Below are 27,399 nucleotides of genomic sequence, written 5' to 3'. Positions count from 1 at the left end.
CACGCCGCCAAGGTATGCGAAAGCATGGAATTACTTTTATAAAGTAATGTGAATTTTTATGCCAAAAGGAGTTTGAGTTCTATTAAAAATGTATTTGAAAGCTTGTTTATATTCAAAAGCATTGGGTTCTTTGAGAACTTGGATATCAGTCGGACCCGAACCTAAGGAGGCGAACACAGCAAGAGTTGGATGTGTTTTAATCCCCACCCCACACAGGGCGACTGTGTACAGCGATTGTTGTAATTTTTCAATAAGGATTTTTTTTTCTTTACTTGAGTTTTCGTGCAGCTCTTTCGTCAATCCAATTATAATGGTATTTTGTGGTCAGGTACATACAATAATACCAAGACGTTACCTTGTTACTAATTACATTTTCCCAGACATACATTGCAAGGAGGCTGCGGTTGTTGCAGATTGCTTTAGTTAAATTACTTACATAGGAAAATTATTAAACGTGCCGTATCAGTCTATATGTGTACAAGCTAAATTATCTTGATTGGCACTCTTTTGTAAAAGACTGACTTTTGTAATGTAAACAGTACACTAGCTTTCGCGATTTCCCCTCGCTTCGTCACGTGTAAATGAACACAATGCGATACAAAAAACAAGCGCAAGGCGGTCGAAGAAAAAATAAGCTGCCGTTAGTTGGCGTCGTCGTGTTGCGGCATCGTCGTGTTGATAATGGCTCATGAATCCCCAATCTCTGTTGAGCTCATCTTTGATGACGTTGAAGCGGTTAATATGGTGTCGGCCGTCTCCCTTGCTAGTCTTGATTTTCCTTTGACTTTTTGCAAGACCATTACCCGCATGTCGTCGACGCTATGATTGGGCTCGTTGAAGTGTGGACATCGTTCTTGTGGCCATTCATTCTCTTTCGTAGAGTTTGCCCGGTCTGTCCAATGTATAGAGCGCGTGGGCAGCGTGCACATGTTATTGCGTACGTCACGTTCGTTGATTTGCAACTGAATGATCCATTTGGTGCAAATTTGTTGCTTTTATTGCTGACGGTGATGTGGTTCTCCGGGTTGACCAATTTGCACAGAGTGCACCTGGTGCTTTTACACGGACGAGTTCCCAACTGTTGTTTGGTTGCATTCAGTATCGAGGCAGTTAAAAGTTTCTTAAGATTAGGGGGTTGCCGATAGGCTATTACTGGTAAGTGTGGAAAAGTTTCACTTACTGCTTTGTCTTGTTGAAGAATTGGTTGCAGGTCTCAAAAAGTCAAAGGAAAATCAAGACTAGCAAGGGAAACGACCGAGCAACACCATATTAACCGGTTCAACGCCATCAAAGATGGGCTCAACAGAGATTGGGGATTCATGAGCCATTATCAACACGACGATGCCGCAGGAACGATGCCGCAGGAACGATGCCGCAACACGACGACGCCAACTAACGGCAGCTTATCGTTTACAGTGCCTTTTTCCTTCGACCGCCTTGCGCTTGTTTTTTTGTATCGCATTGTGTTCATTTACACGTGACGAAGCGAGGGGAAATCGCGAAAGCTTGTGTACTGTTTACATTATAAAAGTCAGTCTTTTACAAAAGAGTGCCAATCAAGAGAAGTATTTTGTAGTGTGGTACTTAGCGTATGTCATGTGTGTAGTGAAAAATAACTAACTACCTTCTTTAATTTCAGGTGTATATAATTTGTTAGCACTAACTTTGGACTCCATTCTTGTTACACCGCCACTGGACTTGACCCACTCAGCTTATTTCAGAATGAATTTGAAAACAATTGCTGCATACACCTTCTGGTTGTTTCTGGTTAGTTACATTATGAAGTAATCACAGCAAACTGAACTGATTTTGTTGCTAGCAAGACATGTTTGTTGTCTCCTGGCTAAACCAAATTGATGATTTTATTTTACGTTTCTGTGGTCATGCAACAACCCTCATTGGAATGCACTGCATAAATGATGACAGAAAAGCCTTTTCTGTATTGTAAATATGAGAATATGCATGGCCGAGCCATTTACAAAATTAAGTTTTGGTTTATTTAATCAGTAATTTTCTTTTTACCTAATATGAATAAATGGATGCTGAACTTCTTTTATATGTGTTTTATTCAATTGTTTATGTGTTAGGTATATTTCTTTACACCCATCATCGCTGAGTTATTATGTCCTCACACTATACCCGACATCAACGGTTTAGTTCTTCTTTCATATAAAGATCAATTTTATTGCTGTGGATGTAATGAGGGAGAATATGTGGCTGAAATATGCCAAGGGTAATATCTACTTTCTGTCGATTTGTGTAACAAGCATGCTGTTTTTTTTTTACCATAAAACTCCATATTGCTTTGACTCAAACACTACGGTTTTTATAATGTTGTTGCTATACGTAAAGTAAATTGCAGCTAAAAACAAAGGAACACCTTGAAGTGAATTGTAACATTTCCATATCCAAAAACAAGTGAAATAAAATCTTTGTGTCAACAACAACTTGTCTTTACAACAGAAAGTATTATGAAAATACAACAGTATGTCAGCCATGTCCATTTGATGATACAAACCCTGCCAACCAATCGTACATGATCCAAGGTCCACATCTTAATGAGGAATGTTTAAACTCTCTTCAATTCTGTCCCACTGGGCAAAACAGGGTTGTTGGAAATCGTTGTTTTCCAGCAAGGTATGTCATAAGTTGTCATAACGACCGAATTTTGTTGTCGTCTGCTTTGGAAGAGCAAATGTCTGAATATTTCCCACAAAGTTAATAAACTTTAAGTAAAGGTTTTCTACTAAATAATCTAACTTCTACCAAAAAAAATTATGAAAAGTCACATACAGGAAAACGGTTGTGCTCCAACTGCAGAGTTACATACGTTTTTTAACAGCCATGACAATACTGGAGTATAGGAGTCTTACACTACACAAACTTTGGTTTAAAAGTTATTTTGATCATGTGCAAGTGGTGTTTTATTTATTTTGATCATCACAACAATATTGTTTTAGATGTATGCCGGCATCCGAGGCAGCAGATTATAAGAGCTATGATTGCAGGTATGACAAAAAGTTTACTTTTATCAATGTTGTGTGTATATAAATAGTAAACTAATTGCTGTTTCAGAAAAATAATTGAAACTCCACAAGATGTTTTTGAAACTCCACAATATATTGGTGAAGGTCAGTACAAATTAGTTTCGATCAATTATATAAGTTTACCAACGTAAATCTTAAATCAAACTAAACCATTTCGTTGCTTGTGGGTTAATTTTATGTTGTTCTTTCAGATTCCTTTCCATGGCTCCAGTATCCATGGAATATAGTTGTTACGGTTGTGCTTTCCGTCGTATTATTTATTTCAATTGTTTTGAATGTCTGTCAGGTAAGAAGGTTACATCTTTATTATTTCATCATTTTACTATCTGCATATTTTCTTTTTCAGTGTTTTTATCTCAGACGTCGAGCAACCAAACATGATTTGGAAGCTGTTAACAAGTCAGTGCATGTTTTATATGATCTTGATTATTTAATTACAACCGATCATTTTTGGACTATTTGTTTTTTGTAGGCCTGAAGGAAACACAGAAACTACAAAGAAATTCTCTAACAGGTGAAACAATTGTGTACCTGGATGTTAAGATGAGAACCTTTTACACCTGAAATTGTGGTTGAATCAACAGCTTACACAATTGTGTTTTAATTGCAGACCCCAATCTGATGCCAGTCTTGGAGATTCGACGAAAACCCTTGTCAGGTGGAAAACTGATAAACTTAAATTAAACCGTTATCATATTTAAATTCTTCATTGTTTTTCAGCATGAAGACTGGTGACAAGGTGTTAACGGTATGTTTAGAATGTTTACATCGTTGTTTCTTTCCATTTCAAATACCTGTATTCACTTCCCCCCTTATTATTATGGTGGTGATGTCTGCTACCACACCTACCTTACATCATGATATGTATCAAATCCCCACACATGAACATTAAACATAAAATGGTATGGGCGCCGATAAAACCAGGGGTTATCGAGTCAGGCTCCCATGTTCATGGAGAATCACAGTCTGTCGTAAGATCGCAGCTAGTCCAGTGGTAGGTGATGGGTTGTAAAAAGCCACCAGGTTGTTATTAATAATTTGGCGACAAATGTTTAACTAACTGGACAAAATGCCTCTGTTATTATTGATATCTACCAGTGGGTCGTGCAGATTCATAGCTAGTGTTGAATAGTTTGAGACTTTGAAATTTCGAACACATTCAGTGAACTGTAGTAAAACAAGGTTGCCAGATTTGCAAACAAACAAAATCAAGGATAAAACACTATGTAGTTTTGGTATTTAGGAAAAATCACTTTTAAATCCATCTTAATAGAAAGAAAACTAACAATTTACAAATATTCACACATTATATTGGACAGGAGGAGCAAGTTCCCTTGAAATGTTTTTCTCCCACACCTTTACCCGAACAAGAGTTTGGATGCACTGAAGTTAAGCCATGCGGTGGCGACAGAGAGTGGAACAAATCTCTAGGTTTGCATTTTTATTAAAAGTAAATAAATATATTGGAACCTGGTTGGTTGATTTGTCCTCCTACAATTTCTTTCCACACCATCACAACTTTTTTGTTTGTTTCCATTTTAAATAAAACAAGTGTATAAATTACTGTAGACATTGATCCAATATGTAATTTATCTAATTTACTAAACTTGGAGTAAGAACACATGTCTAGTCTCAAATGTCCAAGTGAAACAAATGTTGTATTTGCAGTATTTGACATTAAGTTGAAGATTAGTGAAATAATTGGAACAGAAGATGGGATCAAATTCTCCAGGCAGTTCGGTGCCTCCACTGATGATCTCAATAACAATGAGAGTGAGTTGGTTTAAACTAACGCATTAATTTCCAAGCTACCTGTAGGTTCAAGTTACACTATGTACATAGTATTGTTAATATTGTTAAACAGTGTTTAAATCGGTAGTTCTTAACATTCTTGTCCAGGCCGTTCCCTTTTGATGACTGTAGTTAATAAGTCTGCAACATCTTTCTGTAATTTTGCCTGTTTTCAGATTTCTATATAATTTAGATTTTTCTTTCTAAATTATACAAACATTTTACCAACATAAGAGTTTTTCACTCATATGGCGTGAGAGGTTGCCCTGACAACATTTCATAGATCCCTGGTTTAGGAACCACTGCTTTAAATGTTTGAAACATTACCATGTACAGTTTTTGAAGATAATTTGTATTTATTTTGGATCAAAGTGGGATTTATCATAGCTCCTGTTTTATTCAGAACATAAAATCGTCCAATCAGATTGGTTCGTCCGGATGTTCGAAATCTGTGAAAAATCAAAACAGGGGAAAAAAATCTCCCCTGAAAATATTTTAAATTTCTTCAAAGAGAATAATGCACCCGATATTGAGGAGGCAGTTCAGAAAGTTATGGAGTCATATTAAAATTGTTTGTGTACACAAAAGGTTGTTTTGTAAATAATTGATTTTTTGCCGTTACACAAAAAAATTTTGCCTTGTTACGCATTAAAGTTATTTTTTTTCTCTTTGCTTTGTTTCACAACAAAATGTAGCAAATGCTAAACCTCCACACATGCCATCGTGTAAAATTCCTCTAACTTTTCTTAAATTTTTTTTTGTTTTTGCAAACTCCAATAAGTCTCATTCTATTCATACCAAATGTTTAAATGTTTGTTTTTTTTCAGCAATTTCAAAAGCACTTCAATAACGTGTTTGTTCTTTTTCTATGCTGTTTTTATTACAAATGCCTTTGCATGTTGTTCTATTGAAGCAGTTTGAATAATTTAATCGTTTTCTAGCATGGTGTATTTTATGCCCTGCCGTTATTACTGTTGTATATTTTGGGTGCTTTTTTGCCCTTCTATTTTTTATTATTTTCTTAGAAAATATTTTTACCAAAATGTGTCTCGTGCCAAGCTTCAACTCCAAACAATGAAACATAAAAAACTTTGCGTAATATATCTGAGCCATAATTTTGTTGCTGAACAAAATCAAAACTTCAAACATTCAGTAGATTAAGTAAATACAGTTATTGTAATTGAATATTACAATTCAAAACTCGTAAAGGACAAAAATCCAATACTCAAAACATAGAAATTTGTTCAACAAAATTTAAACCTAACGAATTAAGTGATTCAGGTTAATTGTGCAAAGTGACACAGTGTACAAAGTGGAATTTCATGACTCTTGATTGCATTTTACACCGAATGTGAAGTAGAACAACAAAAAGTTAGGAAACAAATTAATCTTCCCCCATGTTTATCAAACACAAGTAAAGATCAGTTTTTGATGAAAAACACTAAACTATACGGATTTGTTAGTCATGGTTACGTCTGTCAAGTATAAATGACACACACACGGTTGGTCTATTATTAAGGTAGAAGGTTGCGGACAGTTACGAATGCGTGCGCTCACTGGAGCAAACTTAAAAGTTCCCAACGATTTTTAAAGTAAATATCTTAACTGGGATAAAAATGTCGGTTTTTAACAGAGTCCAGCTTTTGTTGAAAAGTTTTCGATCGATTTTAGAGTAATACGCAAACATTCCATGGCGATTTATACGTCGGCAAATTATAAAGAGGTGAAAAAGAACCTGGCCAAACTTTATGTTGAAATACCTCATTGCTTTGTTGGACGTCTCACTTAAAGTAAAGAACATCAAAATGTTCGACAAAAACTTTACACAAAATACATTCGGCAAAAATAATAAGGAAAACTAATACTTTCCAAAACAGTTTTAGTGACGATGTTTCAATACCTTCGCAACCATATTCGGTATCACACACACGTGACCAACGGCAAATATCACAATGCTTTTTTCAGCCACAAGGAATTTAAAGTGCAAAACTTGCGCGATTTTTCGAACCCACTTTGCCACGATTGCCATACATTTATCAGTTTGTCGGGAACGTCGACTTTCACGCCCTCAACATTCCCCCACATGTGCTGGACGAGCACGGTCTCCGGGTTCTGTTCCTTCATGAATTCCCGATCATTTGATTTCTTCGATTCCGGGGCGGCCTGAAATAATAATTCGTCAAAGTTTGTTTACAAACCAACTAAAACCTATTTCCTAAAACAGCATTCTGACAGATAATTAAAGTGGTGTTTATTTAACCAACGCCATACGACGAGATCTCACTCGTTCCCCGTTAACTTGTATACGAGAAAAACGTTTGTATATCCGTATATCACAGGCGATGCCGGTGAATTTATCAATGAACAAAAACACTTGAGGTAACAATTATTTTCCATAATTACAAAGGTTTCCCCGACTTCAGAAACGCGCACAAGCCACTTGTTAAACTGCAACGTTGTCCAATCCATAAAACGAAATCAAGGAAACAAATTCACCACAATGTTGACGTCACCCTCTCCCAACCTCCTCCGCATGAACCCAGTAATCCATACGTCATCAAGATGCAACAATGACGTAGTTCTCGATACATTAAATATCCGTGAGTTCATGGAACTGGGCATGATGTAGAATCCCCCCCTGCAATATTGCGGCCAATACCAGCCCGGGTAATCACTGTGTGATACAAACCACTTGGATGTTGGGTCTCTGGCGGGGGCGTCATGCTCCTGAAAGCTGTATATACACGAAAGAGGGGCCTGCTCCATGGGGCCGCTGCTGCCCAATAAAGTGGTAATGTAGTCCACTAGGTGGGGCACGTGAACCAGTATGTCGTCATCGGCTGATGCATAGAACCAGTGTTGGGGTAAGATTTCTGTGGCCCACTGCATTCCTGCCAGGATTTTGTGTGGAACAAACCTGCGTCGAATAGAATTGCAATTGTTTTAAGCGACGTGACATTTTTAGGTTGGAATATATGAAGCTTCATGTTTGAGACTAAACATTATTAAGTTTAACTCGTTACTCTAAGCGTAACCCTTATCCCAGGAGAGGGAGCACACCAAAAGCATGAATAGCGAAAGGGGAACACGAACATCATCGTTTAGATTGAAACTGAGGACATTCTATAGGCTGGGTTCCACCTATAACAATTCCATACGATCTCCAGAATAAAAGGTCATCGCACTGTTTCTTTATCTCAAGGGCCCTGGCATGACCCTAACATGACGGGTTTGAACCCAATCATTCCTACAACGCATGTTATTCACATAGATGCCCACCTCGGTAAATCCGGTTTCTCGTACAGCAGAATATCCCCAAACCGTTCATTTTCCTCCTTCAAACTCTGCATTGCCGTGACGTCATCCACGACGCCAACAACGAATACCACACGCAAGATTATGTCATCGAGGGCGCAAATATTTCCCCAAGTACTCCTGATGACGTCACGGCGCTCTCGGTTTGTCACAGCGGATTTGACGAGTGACGTCATTCCCCACTTCATCGTGTCTTCAGAGAAAAGTGAATGTTAGACGGGGGTTGACAACAAATAAGACGGGGTTAAATTGTGAGGTTGAAACAGACTATTGGTGTTTCGATTCTGTCAAACGTTTTTTAGCCTCCTCTGCTAATGACAGACCGGGATAGCATAGTAGCAATACACACGCCTCAATATGAGATACATAGAAACACAATAATCCATTCGTTCATTTTTTATTGGATGTTGTACCAGGGGTTGAAGGTAGAATAATTCTCACCAAAACGATTGAATTTACAGGAAAAAAATAACCACTGTGTTTTCTCATACTGGGTGTGATTTCTCAAAATAAGCGAATAAATTTTCTTAATTTAAATTTCTCATCACTGGTTTGGACACGAGAACCGTTGAATTCTAACCGGAACGATTCGGCGTGAATTTGTGAAAGTAATCTACTTCAATGTACCTGGTGTAATTCCGCATGTTCCACTTTTAATGGTTTGTTCAACTTGCCAGGGTTTTATCCTAAAGTGGGCCAGATCCCGAATCTCTCCACTGTCAACAGAATATTTCCCACCATCGTATTGTCCTCTGCCACATACCATGCATAGTTTAACGTTATAGGTTGGAAGGTTGGATGCCCTCACTTATTTGTGGAATCGACAATTATTGAAACGCTACTCATGAAAACACATTGGTTTGTACTGGGTTAAAAAGTAGCAAAATCTTACTTTTTCGGTTAGTTAAATAGAAATCATACATAATGTCGGGTAAATGAAAACAAGCTTGGTAACGATTACCCTTGAACATTAAATATGATATTGTTTGAATTTCTTCCATACAAGAAAACTGCTTACGATTTAATGACGGAGTATCCGTATGCGAACACCAGCAGCAAGATAATCCATAATACATTTCTTAACCTAGGCCTAATCACGCCTTTAAACCTCGTTAAAGCCACTTTTCGCTTTAGAAACATGCTTCAAGCTCCAATCACAATCCAGCATGCCTGGAGCCAGCCTACCTGCAAAACACATTTTTTTAAACATAGTTTAGATGACGAAATTCAAGCACTTAGAAATAATATATGCTACACAATATACCAGAGGAAAATGCGAGGGTGATACCTGTAACTGTATATCGTTAAAAAGACATAAAAATCAAGTTTCCGTTTGTAACACGCTGCCCACGTGAAGAAATAGCGAAGTTCCACACTACAATGCTGCTGTTAAACATTGTAGAGTCGCTAAATTTCCTCATGACTATTCAACCCACCGTATGGCCTTTGTGACATAATATAAGCTTTAGACAAAATAATAGAATGAAGCTTTTGTTGATTTAGGGACTCGGCTAACGGCTTGGCGCACACGAACGTATACCACATAGTATTGAATTTTCGACTTTATATGTTCCTGGCGTTGCACACTTATATATGAGAAAAAAAACACCACCATTCTTACGTCACACAAGTATTGTTTGATTCGAATGTTAATTTCGCATAATATTAAAGCATACATGGCGGGACTAATTTTAGTTTGTGAATCTCTGGTGCCAAGTCTGCTGTACAACCAACTAAAGACGCACGACTATTTAACCTTCACGTTTGCGATGAAACGTGATAAACAGCCTGGCCTGCTGGTTGTCTATAGTCTCACTATCTGTAGATTGAGGCAAACTATTTCTATCAGAGAAATAGCCTACATACTCCACAAGCTGTTAGTAACGAATGAACAAGCACCAATAGACCTTCCTGCCACTGACTGAGATATATCCGCTTGTGCTTCTGCTCTGTTGTTTCCTTCCCAGTAAACAACTTCGAAATGAACGCCAAAATTTAGAACTTACAACTTTCTCCAGCACTTAACGTCACCACAGAGATATTTGTTTAACGTTAACAAAAGGGAGAGGCGGGACAAGCTTCGTTTGAAGAATAATAAGTTTATATACCCAGCAAATTCGTCAGAACACACTGGACGAGCTCTCAACTCAACCAACATCGCCACAACTGAACGAAGCCGAATGTTACGCTTCACTGCATGTGGAGTCGGCGAACGATGACTGTCATGCATGACCGATTAACGGTTGCCATTCTTGTAAGCAAACCCAAGAAAGATATTTGAAACAGTTTCGTGGTGGCTTATCACATGCTACTTGTAGAAGTGTTACTGAGTAAGAGAGTAGCAGCAATTAACGTAAGTATTGGTAATTGACGACGAAAAACACTTTTTATTTGAGACAAAGTAACAAGGGTTACAAAGTCAATCACAAATAAAATGCAAAAAATAAAAATGGTGAAATAGTGAAGCAGCAGAAAGCAGGTAAAAATGAAGAATTTAATTTTGAAGAGTTTTGGGTAAAACAGCATAAGTGGGAACGAACTTTCGCAAATTCTTGGCGTCCAGAAAGTTTAAAATGGCGACCACAGTGTTCTGGAACAGGAACAGAATTAAACCAAATAGGCGACTTATTTCTTTATAGACAGAGAACTGCTTCGGATTGCAAGCAAATTCTACCCGTACTTCCAACACCTTATTTGTCAACAGGTGAACGTCACAAAGTCGCATATTTTAGGGACAAAAGCAACACAGGAAAGAGCAACGGTCATAATTCCTAACAAAAACGACGGTGCATAGATTAACAAAAAAACATACACAGCAGTTCCTACGTCATCAACCTTTGTGTGATGACGTCACTTCACCGCGTGATGTCGCTGGTGCTGCTTGCAAGGCGTCATTATGACGCGGATAATGGCCATCTGGTCTGGTTACGAAAGCAGAGAGATTGATCCGAGTGGAAGAGTTTGGTCCAAGTTCCCCAAACTCTTCGAATCTCGTCCGGAACGCTGACGACCTTCTTGTATTCCTCCACATTCCCCCACATATGTTGGACCAACACAGTGCGAGGGTCTTGGTCGGATAAGAGTTTGTGGTAAAAGCGTTGAGACATAGGTCCAGGCTGCGAGTCAAAAACCATGTTAGTTTTGGGTGTAAGTGCTCGGCCCGGGCTTCGGGCCAAATATGAGCCCAAATTCACACTCCGTCGCATTAGTTTACAACTGGGTCTATGGACCAGACTTAATTTTTAGGTTCGGGCCTTCAAAATTATCCGGTTATTTTGGACCTGATAATAAATCTAATACATTAACAATTCTCATATGATTTACCTTGTAGTATTTACGGCAAAGAAACCTTCATAGTTATACTTATGTGTGTGTTGTTATAAACTGAATACATTTTCCAATCCAACCATTCCAATATTTCCAAACCGGGGTAAAAATACTCACAATAATATTTGTGTCATTCTCCCCCAGCTTCCACCTCATCAACCCGGTTATCCAAACATCGTCTAAATGCAAATAAATAGTCCTTCGCGACACCGCGAACAATCGCGCCACCATTGATGACGTCATAGTGTACATTCCCCCCCTGCAGTAGCGGGGCCAGTACCAGCCCGGGTAAAACTCCTTGGAGCAGAACCACTTTGAGGTGGGGTCCCTATCGGGGCTGTCCCACCACTGATAGTTGTACACGCAAACAATGGGAATGTTCGATTTGTAAGTCGGCAGGATTTTGTTGAAATACGCGGTCAGGTGTGGGGGGTGGAGGGTGAAATCGTCATCAGTTGACGAATAAAGCCACGGCTTCTCGAGTTTCTCCGCCGCCCACTGCATGCCAGCAACTATCTTGTCGGACAGGAATCTGGGGGTTGATCGAGTGAATTACAACACAGAGTTCTCCAAATGTTGCTCAGGTACAACAGAAAATATTAAAACCAGTTATGATTTAAATCCCCTTGAAACCATTTCATCTAAATAAACAAATCGTATCTTTTTTATCAAAAACTTTTGGCATTTATTAATCAACTTGCTTTTTATTAAGCTGGGATTTGTGAGTTTAATATCTGCATTGTCCTTAAAAATCGTCCTGGTATCACATTATTTGCTCAACTGCGTCACCTAGCGGTGAACAATTAAAATATACAGAAATTTGTTTCGCATAAAAATCAAGATCACAAAGAGAGTTTTTTTTTTTGGAAGTTTTTGAGTGAAGAAACAAATTACAAGTCGCAGTTACCGTATTTAGCCGTTTGTAAACCGCGGCCAGATCATGTTACCCTAAAACCGCTTGTGTGCTGGTTTACAATCAAGTAAACCCGGTAACATTGAATATTTATTGCCGCCAACTTAATGATTCCCCACCTTCTAGTGTCGGGGAGGTTGTACATGAGAATGTCGCCATGCAACTGGTTCTCATCCTGAACATCCGATCTCTCCTCATCATCTTGACTCTCACCCACGATAAACACAGTTTGGTATATGACGTCATCAACAGCTTGTATTCCGGCCCATGATTGTCTTATTGCGTCACGACGATCTCGATGCTTCAAGGCTGACTTCACCAACGTCACCATCCCCCATTGCATGGAGTCTGGGAAAAGTGAGAGTTGATAAAAGGCTGTGTGCAGAATGGTGGGAAGTTGTCTGTGAATTCTGACGTAAATCCGTTTGTAAAAGTTGGTCATGGATGAATGCGGACGTAAACAAAATGATTTGGGAACATTCCTTAGAAATAAAATTGCTCTTTTCTGGTAAATTGGCGTCATTAAAAAAAAAACTAAATTTCTTCTCAAACACGGGAGTTTCCCCGCTTCACCAAGGTGTTTAAAACGAAATTCATGGATCAGTCTTTAATAAAAGTACGAAAAAACACAAAAGAACAGATTAGTGACGTAACGTTGTTATAAAGGATCTGAGTCAATCTTTGAGGAAAGAAAATAGCACGACATGGAGGGGAGGAAAGTGTAGAAATTTCCGCACTGATATTTCAGACCCAACCAAATTTACAAAGCGCAAACACGATTGCTCGGTTTGTTGGGTGCTGGTCAATCTCGAATGGCGCCCGACACGCATTCGTCAATGAGTAACGCGCATAGAATTATTCTCAAAGGTTCGCGAGCGACATACGAGGTTTGCCTTGCTCGCATGGGCATTCAAGCGTGTCGATTTAACCCAAGCCGCAAAAAAGTTGTTCTCAACCCTTTCAGCCATATTCCTTTGCATCGCTCCACTGCACAGTGTACACGGTGCGGGTTTGCTCGACCAAAACCAACCAACAGGAAAACACCAAGATCTCCAGGGTTACGTGTTTTGAAAACCTCGTCACTGTTAAATTAAAGATAAAACCCGGCAAAATCGAACAAAACCTAAAGGGATTTCTTCCATTTCACAGGGATTCGATTCTAGTCATTATTACGTGATAATGGCATACTTGAAGCAATGACAACCGAAACCGCTGAAAACATTGAACAGTTTCATGCGATGGCATTTTTTGGGCAAAACGTTTTTGCTCACGAGACCAAAGCGTTACCGAGGTAGTGGAACGTCCACAAACATCACCAGTTGATTTAAGCGAAATCCAAACACGTAAGATGGCGTCGCTCGGTTCAGTGAACAAACAGCGTAAATCACGTGACACAAAGACGGCGCCTGATTGGTCGGAAGGTTTTCAGCCTTTCATTTAACCTGACTGAGAGAGACCGCTGCAGTTTTTTGGAAACAGAAGAAAAATGTTCTACAGTATGTGCAGCTTTTTTCATGGGGCTACGTTGCAAAGCACCCAGGTTAAGGGTTATTACTGTTTAACTGAGCCATCTTACTTCTGTACTTACTTGTGTCGATTCCGCACGTCCCGTGTTTTAAAGTTCGCTCCACTTTCCACGGCCTCAATCTGAACTCGGCGAGGGATCTCGGCACAGGCGTGTCCTTCATCATGTGACCTCCGTCGTATTCATACCTAAACGCATGACCTTGTGATGAATTCTGTGAAGCATGACGGACACAGGTAGGTTGCGGTAGAAGTTGTTGCTGGCTTACACCCCCCATTATCCCGATTGTACATAAAAGGATTTTCAATTTTCCGACATAGACAAGAAGGAATAACTCCCTATGGTTGCCGTTGGTTGGATAATATCTCCAACGCAGGAAGGTGAACAATCCAGTTTGTAGGAAGCATTCCATCACCAAGCTCTCACAACACAAAGTACAACCCACAAAACTTTATCACTGAAATATTTTGTTGGTGTTGCAAGAATTAAACTTGACGATCGGGAAAAGGTTTGTGACGGTTGAATGGCAATTGTAGCAGGGTTACCTGGTGAATGGGCATTGTTGTTCTTATCACCAGGTGCACTTGAAAGCCTCAGAAAAACAAACCACCAGTGCCGCTTGTTCAGATGTATTCTTTCTGCAGTTACGATGCCCCAGACTGGTGGCAAGCCAGTGTTATTGCAAAGTCGCTTAAATCTATCGTTTTCACGAATTTTCGCGGTGCATGATTGCTACTTGGGTCCTGCAAGTTAGTTTGCGTATTTGTGTTACGTCAACAAAATTTGACCATGAAGTGTCAAGCGAACATTAATAAAACCGTTTACTTTTCCCGGTGAACTTTATAAAAAAAAATGACGATTATGTTGATACACTTCTCCCGTGAAGACAACGTCAAACCAGACGCAACCGACTTGTTGGCCACCCCTGTTATATAGAAGGACAATAATAATACCAGGAAGTTGAAGGCAGACCGGATAAGGTTAGGGAGCATTAATTACAATCGCGGCAGAAGTTTCGATTTCTATTGGAAATCATCTACGGTCTGGTTTGGAAGTTTGCGAAGTAACAATTATGGACTTTCAAGGAACAAGGGTTTGAGGGCGACCAACAGCTTTGACATAACCACAATGAACAGCTTTTATCTCTTTACTCTAGAACCCTTGAAATGACGACGGGACAACTTAAAGCACAAAACAAGTGGGTCTGAAGCCGCGACAAGATCGCAGACAGAAGATGTCACAGCAGCTGGTCAAATAAATCGGTTTAATGAAACAACTTAGCTTTAACTTTGTTGAGTTCAGCTTCTCGCTATGCATGTGGAAAATTCAATGTTGCTACTAGTTTCATGCAAGCTAATAAAAATCACCACTTTCGGTTATTTTAAGTTTTAAAAGCTTGTTTTGGAAAAATAAATTATTTATTAGGTCTTTAATTATTTATTTGAGACGTTTCGGCAATAACTGACACCATCACAGGCCTAATAAATAAAACATGGCCATGTTTTCTGCAATATTGGTCGGTTTGTTTATTCTCAGAATTGTGAGTAAATGCGTCAGCACTGTTCCAAAAAGCCCCAATTGTTCTTCAAACTCAACCACAATTAGTTTAAACCACGCACCAATACTGTCGATGATTGTATCCAGTATTACATCCTGAACAATCCAAGCTTTCCAACAACCAGTAGAGCAGGGTTTCACACATTCAAAAATGCACTGAGAAATTTTGCGATGCTGAATCAGAGTTACAATATTGATCAACATTTTTAAGCCCAAAATTATGGCCGAAAGTAAATTTAATTGCAAACTAGACCAAGTAAAAATTCAATTGTTTCAAGCAGTTATGATGTAAGAAGGCTTGGTTGTTACGTAACCCACGTCACAACATGCACATTCATGTGAAGAAAGTGAAATGATGACGTAATGTAGCGAAGTGTGAATTAGAGTCAGAACCCAAGGCAACTGTTTCCAAACTTAAGCCCCAACCATGCCGGTTTCAACTAACCCGACTTGACAGCACTGTAAAGCACAGCTGACGTGAACAGCATCCACAAATGCGAACAAGACCTTGACCCAGTGTTACCAATCTACCTCCGTGATAAACTATCTGCGTTTAGAGTTGTGGTGGCAAACTGACAATAATTGTAATCAGAAAATTCTCTGCAAACTTAACTCCACTGACAAAAAACGGAAATTTTGAAAGCAGCAAAAGTACAGACCTACACAAAAGTATCAAGTCCACTGCATATAACGGCGTTGGGTTTAAGTTTTGAAGCAAGCCAACCAGTCATTTGGTGAACGAAATGTACTTGTACAGAAGTACGACGCATGTGCCAAACAATTAGTGTTGGATGCCGAAAGAGGCTGCAGTCACAAGCAGCAAAGCGGCCGGCATGACAAGCAGTTCAAAGTTAACAGAAATATCAAACTTAGCCGTAGGCAGCTTTAACTCACGTTTTTTTCCACGAGTAGATGAACAGACAGCACAGGCAAATTGAAATACCCGCCCATTGTAACAGAGAAAGTTGTTGAATGGACCTTCTAGTCCTCACCAGATGCGCTTGAAAGCCCCAGAAAACCATTTAAACCCAATTATCTCGTCACACACCAAGCCTTTATGACGAAACAGCGCTTTGTTCTGCAATAAATAATTTACACATTGTTACGACATGTTACGCTCAAGTAGGGCCCGATCGAAATGCATTTCGCCAGTCTTCACCCCACCCAGAGGCTGAAACGCTTTCTCTTCGAAACTAGCAATGCAGTAGCAAGGCGAAAAACGTTTGAATGGTTTACTTGTAACAATTCCCACAGAGAATTTTCGTTGGCCACGCAAGCCATATGCCGAATACTCTTGTCATGTTCTGCTGTAAGCTAAGGACACTCAAGGGAAACACTTCACATTGAAAAGTACAGCTGTCTGCTCTGCTTCTGATAAATACATGGCGTTCATGAGTAAATAGAGTGGTTAAAGTTCTGAACAGTTCTATCATTTCCGCTGATATGTCGAATATAAGTTAATTTGACAGTCACGTGTTCGTGACACGTTGCTGCTTTCAGTCTAAACCGCGGCGGTTGTTCTAAGCTGCCATCATTCTTCTATACTGACATATGTGTGTTGTAATGCGTAAGTACTAACATTCACCCGGCAACAGCAATGCCGAATCAGCAATAACGACCAGCACGAGACGCTCCTGGCGGGGTAAGAAAAAGGCAATCGATCGAACACGGGATCTCGTTTATCTGCTTGCTGGCCAGGAAAGCTTCGCCCACAAAAGATTGGCATAGAATTACATCAAACATTCCCTCCAATCCCGGCCAACACGATGCTACAGATTGTGTGTTCACAATATTTCCGTCATTGTAATAGAAGCGATTAAGCAAGAATGATTAGCGACCTGCGGACATATTATATTGGTTGCCAAGCAATTGTTTGGATATCGTGTGTTTCACGGTTGTGCGTTTCCTGGAGTTTGTACTCACGTTGGTACCCAACGGATCGAAGCTTACTGCTAAGTATTATAAAGTGGAAAGTCTCTGTCTGGCTAATTAGTCGGCAAAACCGTCGTCAGTCGTCAGCTCCCCTGATGAGACTTATTATCGAAACAGTGTGTACAACTGTCTGTAGTGCATTGATATCTAGTATGAACAATATCTGGCAAAATCATGTCATTTGGCCACAAGGTCTGATTGCAGATCATCGTGCTGCGTGACTTCCTTTTCGTCGGCCGCGTGAATGTCCATGATTCCCCCTTCCCCGTACTATAGATGACATGTGTTTATTTGTGCGAATAACTGGTTGCATTTAATTGTTACGTCACAAACGACCAGAGATGGATTGTTGACTCATTCTACAGATTTGCACGCACAGAACTGGACTTTGTGTCGTAATAGGTTCTTTCCGGGAATGTATAATTTGCGAAATATTAAACAGCTCACCTCTGCCTTCAACACTAACTAGCTAAAAACCTTCCCTCGACTAAACGCCGGGTGGATCAACTTTACAGATAGTAAAAAATCTTGGCGTACAAAAAAATAACGGAAGCCAAGTAATCAGAATTTCTCCCACAAATAGTTTTGTGGCGAATATCGCAGTATTCGGTTCCGGTATGAAAGCAATTTTTGCTTTAACGTCCCAGAATCAAAACAGGCAAAAATTCACATATATTGGAGGTAAAACCCCCACGTACGTCAACCTGTCAATCAAATCCAACCATGCGTGAAGGGCTTTTTCGTGAGTTGGATAAGTAAAATTAAGACACGTTCGCTTTCCTGTATTCTAGGAAGGTGATCCAAACTTTGTTTTCGTGACATTAAAGCCCGTTTACATGAAAAATTGAAGCGAATTCGAATGCGCTTCGCTCAATCGCTCCTCCCGTTTTTTGCCCAAGAGGAGCGACGAATCCGTTTTTAGGAGGTGTATTGAACTCGCTTCGGTTTCAATCCACTTGAAGAACAGAAGAATACAAAGGGTTAGTAGTTGTGCGTTCCTTTTAATTTGTCGTGTTGCATTAGATAAATGATTGACGTCAAAAGATAAGTGTGTGACATTGGTTTTAAAGTTTTTTTTTGTTGTAGACCGTCCACATTGCATGCAACAAATGGATTGCAACACAATCTTTTTTGTTAATTTCTTGTATTGTCTCCGATTCCCACGCAAATCTCGCAGTTCAAGTAAACCTCGCTTATTTTTGGATGTTTGTTTATTTTACCACGGTTTTTAGTCAATAAAAACAGCCCAACCTCACATGCGAATTATGGATTGGATTGGGATGTTTCAATTCGTCTCACTTCCGACCAATCCGATTCGCTTTCGGTCGTACATGTAAACGGGCTTAGTATGGTTAAAATAATATTTAATTGTTTGTGACGTTGACAAGCAAACACCACAGGAGAAACTGTAGAAACACATTTGGACAGTTCCGTTATTATCTTAAGATGAGGAATTATCACAATCCGCAAATGTAATTTTGTTGCTGCAAGTTAGATAGTTTTTACAGATATGTATATTTCGCCTACTTAAAACAACGCAGTTTAAACATGAGTACATTTGGATAGTAAGAAAGCAACCCAACTGTAGCAACAAATGTACATTAGCGCGGTTTATGGTGTGTTCGTGTTTCAAGATAACAATACAAACTCTTGACGTGTTCCACAAAGAGGATTTTGAACTTGAATGTTTTGAATGAACGGAAGACGTCTCGTTCCGCTTGATCTGTTTTGGCAGCTTCAGGCATAATAATATCCAGAAAGCTGAAATAGATCATTCATGGATGAAACGTTATTGAATGTTATATCAACATTTTAAATTTAATGAGCAAAAAATTACGTTACTAAATCATCTAAAGAAAGAAAGCTTTCACATAAATATGTTTTTAGCCCTGTAAAATTTAGGTTAAATATTTGCTCTTTAGCGCCCACTGTTATTTGTGCAAGTTCCATGTGTGTACTTTGTTTCTATGTTTGTTGTTTTTGTTAAAAAGCATGTCGACGACTTTCTGAAATAACTTGGTTTTCAAAATGAGCAACGAAGATTCAGAGCGTTTGACCATCCCTGAAGGTTGGACGGAACCGGTTTTTAGCAAAGAAGACAACAAACATGGGATGCTCGACGAAAGTTCCTTTGCAACTTTGTTTCCGAAATATCGCGAAAAATATCTCCAGCAATGTTGGCCACTCGTGAAAAATTTCCTCAAAGATTATGTAAATATGATCCGAACAAATTTCTGACTTATAAACATAACTTTTTTTCTCATTAAATGATTTTTTTCAGAACATTGAAGCTGATTTGGATTTGATTGAAGGTTCGATGACCGTGAAAACAACAAGAAAAACATGGGATCCTTATTCAATATTAAATGCAAGAGATCTCATTAAATTGCTGGCAAGAAGTGTTCCATATGAACAAGTAATATGTGTTGCTGTGCTTCCTATGACATATTCTATATAAACTAAATTCTCTTATTAGGCATTCTTTTGTAAAAGACTGACTTTTGTATCACAAACTTTTGTAAAAAAAAAGAGCCCGATAAGAGAATTTAGTTTGTATACATATAAAAACTGATACGGCATGTTTATCAATTTGATATTCTATATAAAAGCAGAAGGCCAATACACGTTTTGTATTCCATGAAGTTTCTGTTATAATTAAATGTTGTTCGTTGTTTTCTGTTCAAACAAAGGAGATTTATGTAATGTTTGGATTGCATTTTAATTGTTTATGTTAAATAAAACTTCCAGGCAATTCGAATCTTTGATGACAACACTGCTTGTGACATCATAAAGGTTGGAAGTTTGGTTAGAAACAAGGAGAGATTTGTGAAAAGGCGCCAAAGACTGATTGGCCCGAATGGCGCCACACTAAAGGCCCTGGAACTTTTGACTGGATGTTATATTTTTGTGCAAGGAAACACTGTTACGGCAGTTGGAGCTCATCGAGGGCTTAAAGATGTATAATGTCTTGTGTTAACTGATACATGATATTGTCAAACTACAGAGAACTTGCTTAAAACTATGCTTACATTTTGGACACTAATTATTTGTTTTTGTAGAAATGCATTTTTTTGTTAAATAAATTAGAATCAGAATTACCGAAAGAAAATTATCACAATTCACAGTTTAAAGATTTTAATAAATTCACTGTTTTTAAAACTCTTTTATTTTTCTATGATGCAGGTACGAAAGGTAGTTACAGACACGATGAAAAACATTCATCCTGTCTACAACATAAAATCACTGATGATCAAAAGAGAACTTGCAAAAAACCCGGAGTTAAAAAATGAGTCATGGGAGAGGTATAATAGAGCCCAGTTGATTATTTAAACACGATTATGACTGTGGCAATATTTTTTATTATTTTCCTGTGTCACAAGGTTTGTTAAAAATTAAACATTTTCTTGCAAAAGGTTTCTACCGAAGTTTAAAAGAAAAAATGCAAAGAAGAAGAAAAACAAAGTGAAGAAGGAAAAGAAAGAATACACCCCATTCCCTCCACCCCAGCCTGAGTCTAAGGTAACATGGTCTTGTTACATTATATGACTTAAATAAATTGAAAGCAGTACCTCAAGCAAAGGCAAGCTTTTTTTAAGATTAATATATAACAACATTGTGTGCAGTCTTGGCTTAAGTATAATGACTTAGTACAATTTGAACATGGGTGGCTGTGTGAGGCCTACTTGGACATTTTTGCAACATCTAATGTTTAATTTCCAGATGGATAAAGAAATTGCCAGTGGGGAATATTTCCTAAAAGAGGAGGAAAGAAAGAAGAAAAAGAGAGAAGAGAAAAAGGCAAAACAGGTGAATATTTGTGTAGGTTGGATGAATAAGCGATACATATATGTATATATCATACTGTATATCTGCTCTGCACAACAAATAGCGTTACCAAAATGTTTCCATTAGGTTGAAAATGAATCCAAAAGGAAAGAGCAGCGTGTAAAGTCACTTGTTCCACCTCAAGAAACGAAGACAACCTTAAGCGTGAAGCGCAAACCACAAGATATTGATGTTGACCGATTAAAACGAAAGGTTCAAAATGCAAAGGTAATGTTGTGAAGTTGTGAACAAGTTCATGATTTTCATCTTCTCAGACACATGATAGATTTTGAAAAAAATATAAAGATGCCATTTTAAATAATTTCCAGAAAATGAAAATGGTTTCAAAAAGCAGCAGTGCAAAATCATAGCTCTGGAAATTTGGATTTAATTCCTCAAGCAATCGGACTCTCATGCACTTGTCAATGGTGACAATGCAATAGAAGGTGCCTGGAAGAGTGAACTTTTGTGTTGCTTTATCAAAAAAATACAAAGTTAAGCTGAAATGCGTTGTGTTTGGTTAGCAGTGGCCATCTGATATTGTGTAAGTGCTCAACTTTCCACTGCTATCCCAAGTTACTCTTTGGACATAATTAAATTGACTTAAATTCGACCGATTTTCTCCTCCAATTGACCAAACTCTTGAACTTGAATGCCGATGCATTATATTATACACTAGCCAAGGTTCAATTGAAAACCTGATAAAGGAAAAAGCAGAAATATATAAAATGAAATTCTGTTTGGCTTTACATGTAGGATATGTAAGAATGCCAACAAGTTGCTTACTTGCTTTAAAGATGCAGTGATGCTTAGTCCAAGGGTAAAAATAGTCTCTGTAACTTAAGTTTTGCGGTTCGAACTATGTTTCAGTTTAGTGAAAAAATGTCCAACTGGCACTTTGTATTTTAACAACTGCAGACCTCTAGTAAAGTAAATGTTTATGAGCAATCTAACCCTTCATTCTGTCAAAAACAGCAGAATCAGTTCCTTAAATTTAATATTTGAAACAAATGCACTCAAAGGATAGAACTTTTTAATGCGAACAAATTCTACACAAGTAAGTGTTGAATCTCCCTCGATGCTGGTGGTTCTGGTGCCGCCTGAAAACAAAAAAAGTTGTTGCTGTTCCACTGCAAAACCAAGCAACAAACAAAAAAGACAATGGTTTTAAAATTTATTCACACAAACACCCACCCTGGGGATTTTCCCTGGAATCATCTTATACCCCCCGCGTATGTTGCAACCTGTACATTCAAACAATTTCTCTTCAGTCTCCGATGGAATTATTCCGAGTTCCCTTAACCCTGGTAAACCGTGTGTTTTATCGCTGACGTGTAACTGTGGAAAAGAACATTTTGTCCAATTAACTTCCTGTTATATAACTAGGACTGCTCTTCTGGCATAAATTCTTGCTGTACAAGAAATCTTGCGTATGGCAGACGAAACGTTAGACAAATAATGTATGTTAATTTATGCCAAAAAAGCAGTCCTATTTAAAGTTGTATTATGCCTGGCAGCAAATGTAGCACAACTTCCTGTTAATTTGAATTAATTTTACAGAGGCAAAAATGTAATAGATTGTTTTAAACATACACCAATAATGAGTCCATTAAAAGAATAAATTTAGTGAATCCAAGTTTTCTGCTTCTCAATATTTTGTGTCAGGTTTATATGACAAGTTAACAAAAACAACACAGAATTACAATTGGAATATTTTTATGACAATTACATTTTGGGATGTAATTAGGCTAACTTTGAAACCACTGTATTCCCAATTAGTGTTTTCACAGCTGTGGCAATAAACATAGTAGCTTAAAATAAACAAAAAAGAATTAAGGTTCAGTAGAAGGAAAATGAAACCTGTTTGTAATAATCAAACGTCATCCACATCCCTTTCTTTCCACCTTGTCGGTAAATAAAGTCGACGAATCTCGGAAGAAACAGAGTCGGTTTGTCTTGTCGCCAGAAGTAAAGTTCCAAGAACTTGTGCACGATCTGACAAGCACAAAAACTTACAAACATAAATGGCAAAGAACAATAATCTACAATGCAATCGATTTGCTTGTGCAAGTTTGGTTGCTAACGGTTGCACAGATTAACAATGCATTGTGTCAGTTCAAGTTCAGATCAAGTGTAAAAGAATCATTACCACCTGGTGCAGAAAACAACCACAATTTCAACTTGTTTTAAATTTCAGTAATTTTAATTTTCTAAACTTTATTGAAAGTTGAAATTGTGTTTGTTAAGTGCAGCAAAGGATTCACATCGCGATATATCATCATCATTACTTGAACCCAACATTGCAAGGTTATGTTAAACAACAAAGTCCAAACCTCTTGTGGGAAAGTAGCTTTGCTTCTATCCACAGGTCCCAGTGTGTTGTACAGGTAAGACTTCTTCTTTGAACATTTGTACAAGAACTCAACAAAATCCGACAACAGGTATCGTCCTTCACTTTAACATCACAGAGATTACATTTTAAACAATAACTTTTTTGAAATGAAAAACACACATATTTTTGGTTTTATTTCATTGATTCATGACAATAATTTAAATCTTACCCGACAAACTCAAAAGTTTGTCCAGCAGCATCTGGATGCCTCAATACGCGGGTAATCCCCTCTCCAATGTCGCTTACATGCAACGGTTGTACCACGGTTGAGCGACCGGCGTCATAGAGCAGGGGGAGGGCTCCAAGTTTTGAAAGTGATGAGTCCATTCCTACACAAGACACATATTGCAATTATTCTTTAATTTCCTATTGAATGATTCTGGGAATCACTCCCCATTCGTGGAAAATTTTATTTAACTTTTTTGCTTTTGCACACATTTATTGAAGCATGTATTACCAATCACATATCTATATAAATGTACTTCATTCTTTGGTTGCTAAACAAATGTCATTTGCAACTTCCAGGTCCATTCATTAAGTCTCAGTTCTTAGTTGGGAATTAAGGAATCTGTCGACCACTGGGTGTCGACAAAGTATTATCAGGGGTGGGGGTTTCGCCTTCTGGCGATCAGCAAATCACAAATAAAATTCGTATGCCTTTTGCAATACAGCCTTGTAACCACAACATGGACTTTCCAGTGGAAGCAGATACCTAATAATCGTAAAGGGGTCCATAAGGGATGCCAAAAAGTATATCCAATCATTAACTACATTTGAATAAATAATGTACTTACTGTTGTGAAGAAACAGGAAAGCATAAAGATCTGTGTAGCCGAAGACGTTTGCGGAACGGACAATGGTTGTTTGTGGGTAGATTTCACGCATGGCCGACTCAGCTTCGTACTGTATGTTAATATATTCTGTTTTTTTACATCCTTGAATGAAACAAAATCCAAACACTGTTCTTTAAAATATGGCCAAGTGACATAGACATAATATATACGTATATGAAAGTGTTTAGATATAATTACATACATGGTATATTTGTTCACAATCATATATATGTGTGTGTATAAATGAAAAAGAACATTTTATCACTGAAAACAAATTCACATTAAAAAACACAAATGTTGGCTGCCAACTTATCTGTCTTGTTTGTTTAAAATTATCAAAATCTTAACAAAATGAACGAAATCTTTCAACTCAGCACTTACATTTTGCTGCAATATACAAGATACATCCCTCCCTTCTTGCTGGGAACAGTTGAGATGAGTTACATGAAGTAATCTTGTTCCATCTGCCTTTTCTGCCACAAGCCTGGCCAACCTTTTCGGCCATTCAACATTGACTTCTTCCATCGTGTAGAAGCTTTGACAATGGAAAAACACTTTCAACAATCAACTTAATTTGAGTGAAATTTAAAATTTCACCTTTCACAAAATGTTTATTTTTCTTGTTAGAAAATCATTCACTGGCAAACATTTTATTTTAAAAAGTGAAATGAAATGTTTTACTTCATGGGTTCTCTGGTTCCAATTAAGTTGACGACACAGTTTGAATGTTCAATAAGTTTACGAATTGCATCGTCTGATTGTTTGATGCTAAAATCCTCCTGCAACAAGACCATTGAATAAAATCCAAAAACTATGCATTTAACTTTTTCTAATTACATTGAAAAAAAGAGAAAAAAGGTTTTACAAATATTTTAAACAACATTTACCCGAAATTGAAATTGGCCGAGATCTCCCATCACTCGGAGGCGCTGTACTCTTTCAAAAGTTCCACGGTACGGAAGCAACAGAGCGGAACCAACAGCACCTAACAACAAACAAAAATTTTGCGCTTAAAAATATGGAAAGCAGCCAAGTGCACTTATCCCTAAACTAAGTAATATTTCATGCAATGGCATGATCGCCCCACTGCGTAGGTCCTTGCTTGGCGATCACAACAATTGTATCACGATCATTACGTGTACTGGCTTGGCAGTCCAGGCATTGCAGTCTAGCTGGATCAGCCACTCCCTAAACTAATGTAATATTATACATTGTACAGGATCTTGAAGTATATGTATATTTTTGCCAAGTGAATTGCATAGAACAAAGTATCAGAATGTTTTTCATATGTTACTGCCTTAACTGGACATTTTTGCACAGATTAAATTTCTTCCAACCTGAAGAATTTATAAAAAAGTTTGTTTACCGAGATGATTTGTTACAGCTCTTCCAATAAATCCATAGGAGCCAAAGACAGTGGCAGCCACCCCACTGAAGGAAGAACGACCCCCACGACCTTGGGGCAATTCAGATGAATGCATTTTTCTTGTTTGTTTGTCATGCTGTCTTTGTGACATAACAAGGGTGTGAGAACGTTGCAGTGCTCCATATGTCCATTCCCCTATTAACAAATGCAACAAGTTTAAGAGTAGAGATAAGTTTAAAACAAGCAATGATAACTACATTGTTTTTCCATCAGACTTTGCAATGTGCTTTTTGTATTGTTTTTGTGCAGAAAGATGTACAGTTGTGTTGATCGGATGAACAGTTTTTTTTACAAGTGAGCAGTTTTTTGAGCAGTGTTTGATCATCTTTTTAGTTAGGAACAGCGTGTAATTTAGTATGGCAGATTGGCATTCACAAGCAGTGTGTTGTTTTATTGTTTTGTTTACTATGATCAAGAGGAAAAACACACTCAAGAAACAAAATATGTTTACTCACTTGAAAAGTTTTTTGATTGCTTGGCTATCACGCCCCTCATGGTTTATTGTGTGTTGTAAAAGCCTTTTTCAGTCCAACGATTTGTTACATTTTTTACAAACGAAAAAAAAATTAATTTCTCTTGTAGCTGCAAAAATTGCAAAAATCCGATCAGGACAAACTTCTTTATGGATGATCGGGCAGCGATGTTTCCATTTCCACGTTAATGAACACAATTTAATTAAACTCCAATCATTAGTTCACAATATAAAACATTATAATAATCCCAAGAAATAATATATTTTTGATGGTTTACATTTGCACAAAAATTCTAAAAAATTAGAAATAAATAAAACAAAACGTTACCAGTCGTTGTGAAATTTTGAAGTACAGATTTTTCGCATGGTATCCGGTCCTTTTCTCGTCGACTCTTCGCGTGGTGGAGTTGGAAATATTGCAAGATATAATGGCGAGCGTTAAAACGCAATCTGTGCAGGTGTACGGACGCAAGGTAAGCAATAAAGGATAAAAAACAGGTCCAGAATTACAAAATGATAACACAAGTAACTTTAATGTTCGAATACCTCTTAGTTTTGCTTGTTAACGTTTATTATTTTTGCAAAAATGAATTATTTTCACAGTATTATAAAAAAAATTGCCTTTCTACATCTTTAGAAAGGCATTAACTTTTGTTATGTTATGATTTGTCAAATCTTGAGGGCAGTCCTAATGTTATTGTTGGGTTGCAGAAAACAGCGACAGCAGTCGCTCACTGCAAGCGTGGGAATGGATTAATCAAAGTTAACGGCCGACCAATTGATGTGGTTGAACCTGAAACCCTCCGATACAAGGTAAACAACATTTGGCACTTGATTCAGGCCTATACATGCCAGAGACTTATAATTGCGCAAATTATCACAAAATTGTTTGTATGTTAATGTATTAGCTGTTTTGTTTTGCATAAAATAGCAGTGATTTTTTGCGAAAGTGGAAATATATGTCTTCCGCACACAACAATATTTTATACATTTTAAAATTTTATTGCCCTTCAAATTCACATTTTAAATATAAACATTTTCTAC

The 27,399-nt window shown here is 37.9% G+C and overlaps 6 protein-coding genes across 7 annotated transcripts in view; 3 read left to right on the top strand and 3 right to left on the bottom strand.

Annotated features, from left to right (window-relative positions):
• The first annotated feature begins 1,643 nt into the window (after positions 1–1,643).
• Positions 1,644–5,926, top strand: LOC145888444 (uncharacterized). The gene is made up of 13 exons (XM_082979192.1): positions 1,644–1,767; positions 2,088–2,233; positions 2,464–2,637; positions 2,961–3,008; positions 3,076–3,131; positions 3,239–3,333; positions 3,394–3,446; positions 3,520–3,561; positions 3,658–3,705; positions 3,768–3,795; positions 4,367–4,478; positions 4,716–4,820; positions 5,242–5,926. The coding sequence occupies exons 1-13, from the start codon at positions 1,723–1,725 to the stop codon at positions 5,403–5,405; spliced, it is 1,116 nt and encodes a 371-aa protein (XP_082835318.1). The 5' UTR covers positions 1,644–1,722; the 3' UTR covers positions 5,406–5,926.
• Positions 5,927–6,100: 174 nt separating this feature from the next.
• On the bottom strand, positions 6,101–9,334 carry LOC145888445 (beta-1,3-galactosyltransferase 5-like). Its single transcript, XM_082979193.1, has 5 exons — positions 9,172–9,334; positions 8,781–8,905; positions 8,118–8,346; positions 7,335–7,755; positions 6,101–7,001 (listed from the first exon to the last, which is right to left on the bottom strand). Exons 1-5 carry the CDS (start codon positions 9,291–9,293, stop codon positions 6,786–6,788), a joined length of 1,113 nt encoding a protein of 370 aa, XP_082835319.1. The 5' UTR covers positions 9,294–9,334; the 3' UTR covers positions 6,101–6,785.
• Positions 9,335–10,527: 1,193 nt separating this feature from the next.
• LOC145888443 (beta-1,4-mannosylglycolipid beta-1,3-N-acetylglucosaminyltransferase brn-like) lies at positions 10,528–16,549 on the bottom strand. The gene is made up of 5 exons (XM_082979191.1): positions 16,370–16,549; positions 13,982–14,106; positions 12,513–12,741; positions 11,598–12,012; positions 10,528–11,269 (listed from the first exon to the last, which is right to left on the bottom strand). The coding sequence occupies exons 1-5, from the start codon at positions 16,495–16,497 to the stop codon at positions 11,048–11,050; spliced, it is 1,119 nt and encodes a 372-aa protein (XP_082835317.1). The 5' UTR covers positions 16,498–16,549; the 3' UTR covers positions 10,528–11,047.
• A 2,847-nt stretch (positions 16,550–19,396) lies between these two features.
• On the top strand, positions 19,397–21,770 carry LOC145888446 (KRR1 small subunit processome component homolog). The gene is made up of 8 exons (XM_082979194.1): positions 19,397–19,618; positions 19,689–19,823; positions 20,156–20,365; positions 20,591–20,709; positions 20,821–20,926; positions 21,128–21,214; positions 21,320–21,460; positions 21,562–21,770. The coding sequence occupies exons 1-8, from the start codon at positions 19,436–19,438 to the stop codon at positions 21,601–21,603; spliced, it is 1,023 nt and encodes a 340-aa protein (XP_082835320.1). The 5' UTR covers positions 19,397–19,435; the 3' UTR covers positions 21,604–21,770.
• Positions 21,771–22,212: 442 nt separating this feature from the next.
• LOC145890663 (NADH dehydrogenase [ubiquinone] 1 alpha subcomplex subunit 9, mitochondrial-like) overlaps positions 22,213–27,399 on the bottom strand; it is a 25,962-nt gene continuing 20,775 nt past the window's right edge. Inside the window, exons 2-12 of one of the 2 annotated variants that reach the window (XM_082981793.1) lie at positions 26,339–26,439; positions 25,824–26,018; positions 25,345–25,442; positions 25,139–25,236; positions 24,839–24,992; positions 24,419–24,527; positions 23,794–23,953; positions 23,566–23,686; positions 23,093–23,227; positions 22,427–22,570; positions 22,213–22,332 (exon numbers count right to left, since the gene is read on the bottom strand). In XM_082981793.1, the coding sequence (XP_082837919.1) occupies positions 22,282–22,332; positions 22,427–22,570; positions 23,093–23,227; positions 23,566–23,686; positions 23,794–23,953; positions 24,419–24,527; positions 24,839–24,992; positions 25,139–25,236; positions 25,345–25,442; positions 25,824–26,018; positions 26,339–26,378 (1,305 nt within the window). In that variant the 5' untranslated portion in view covers positions 26,379–26,439 and the 3' untranslated portion in view covers positions 22,213–22,281. Of the gene's footprint in view, positions 22,333–22,426; positions 22,571–23,092; positions 23,228–23,565; positions 23,687–23,793; positions 23,954–24,418; positions 24,528–24,838; positions 24,993–25,138; positions 25,237–25,344; positions 25,443–25,823; positions 26,019–26,338; positions 26,499–27,399 lie in introns of those variants that run through there. The other variant, XM_082981791.1, reaches the window with a different exon arrangement.
• LOC145888659 (small ribosomal subunit protein uS9-like) overlaps positions 26,738–27,399 on the top strand; it is a 1,766-nt gene continuing 1,104 nt past the window's right edge. The window contains exons 1-2 of the mRNA XM_082979459.1: positions 26,738–26,828; positions 27,067–27,168. Of these exons, the coding sequence (XP_082835585.1) occupies positions 26,784–26,828; positions 27,067–27,168 (147 nt within the window). The 5' untranslated portion in view covers positions 26,738–26,783. The remainder of the gene's footprint in view (positions 26,829–27,066; positions 27,169–27,399) is intronic.

This window comes from Ascidia mentula, chromosome 2 (assembly GCF_947561715.1).
Source record: "Ascidia mentula chromosome 2, kaAscMent1.1, whole genome shotgun sequence".
Taxonomy (NCBI): Eukaryota; Metazoa; Chordata; class Ascidiacea; order Phlebobranchia; family Ascidiidae; genus Ascidia; species Ascidia mentula.
Note: the sequence above shows the minus strand (reverse complement) of the source record. Positions and strands in the feature narration are given on the sequence as shown.

Excerpts from the sequence above, each read along its gene's own strand:
- LOC145888445 (XM_082979193.1), bottom strand. The coding sequence starts at position 9,293 with ATGTTTCTAAAGCGAAAAGTGGCTTTAACGAGGTTTAAAGGCGTGATT. Across the intron at positions 8,347-8,780 it reads AACATGCGGAATTACACCAG|ACACGATGAAGTGGGGAATG; the intron begins GTACATTGAAGT and ends TTTTCTCTGAAG. Across the intron at positions 7,002-7,334 it reads AGGGTGACGTCAACATTGTG|GCCGCCCCGGAATCGAAGAA; the intron begins GTGAATTTGTTT and ends TTATTATTTCAG.
- LOC145888443 (XM_082979191.1), bottom strand. The coding sequence starts at position 16,497 with ATGGTTTTCTGGGGCTTTCAAGCGCATCTGGTGAGGACTAGAAGGTCC. Across the intron at positions 12,742-13,981 it reads GACGTGCGGAATCGACACAA|ACTCCATGCAATGGGGGATG; the intron begins GTAAGTACAGAA and ends CACTTTTCCCAG. Across the intron at positions 11,270-11,597 it reads AGAATGACACAAATATTATT|CCTGGACCTATGTCTCAACG; the intron begins GTGAGTATTTTT and ends TTTGACTCGCAG.
- LOC145888446 (XM_082979194.1), top strand. The coding sequence starts at position 19,436 with ATGAGCAACGAAGATTCAGAGCGTTTGACCATCCCTGAAGGTTGGACG. Across the intron at positions 19,824-20,155 it reads GAAGTGTTCCATATGAACAA|GCAATTCGAATCTTTGATGA; the intron begins GTAATATGTGTT and ends TAAAACTTCCAG. Across the intron at positions 20,710-20,820 it reads AAAAATGAGTCATGGGAGAG|GTTTCTACCGAAGTTTAAAA; the intron begins GTATAATAGAGC and ends TTCTTGCAAAAG.
- LOC145888444 (XM_082979192.1), top strand. The coding sequence starts at position 1,723 with ATGAATTTGAAAACAATTGCTGCATACACCTTCTGGTTGTTTCTG. Across the intron at positions 3,334-3,393 it reads TTGTTTTGAATGTCTGTCAG|TGTTTTTATCTCAGACGTCG; the intron begins GTAAGAAGGTTA and ends TTTCTTTTTCAG. Across the intron at positions 3,706-3,767 it reads TCGACGAAAACCCTTGTCAG|CATGAAGACTGGTGACAAGG; the intron begins GTGGAAAACTGA and ends ATTGTTTTTCAG.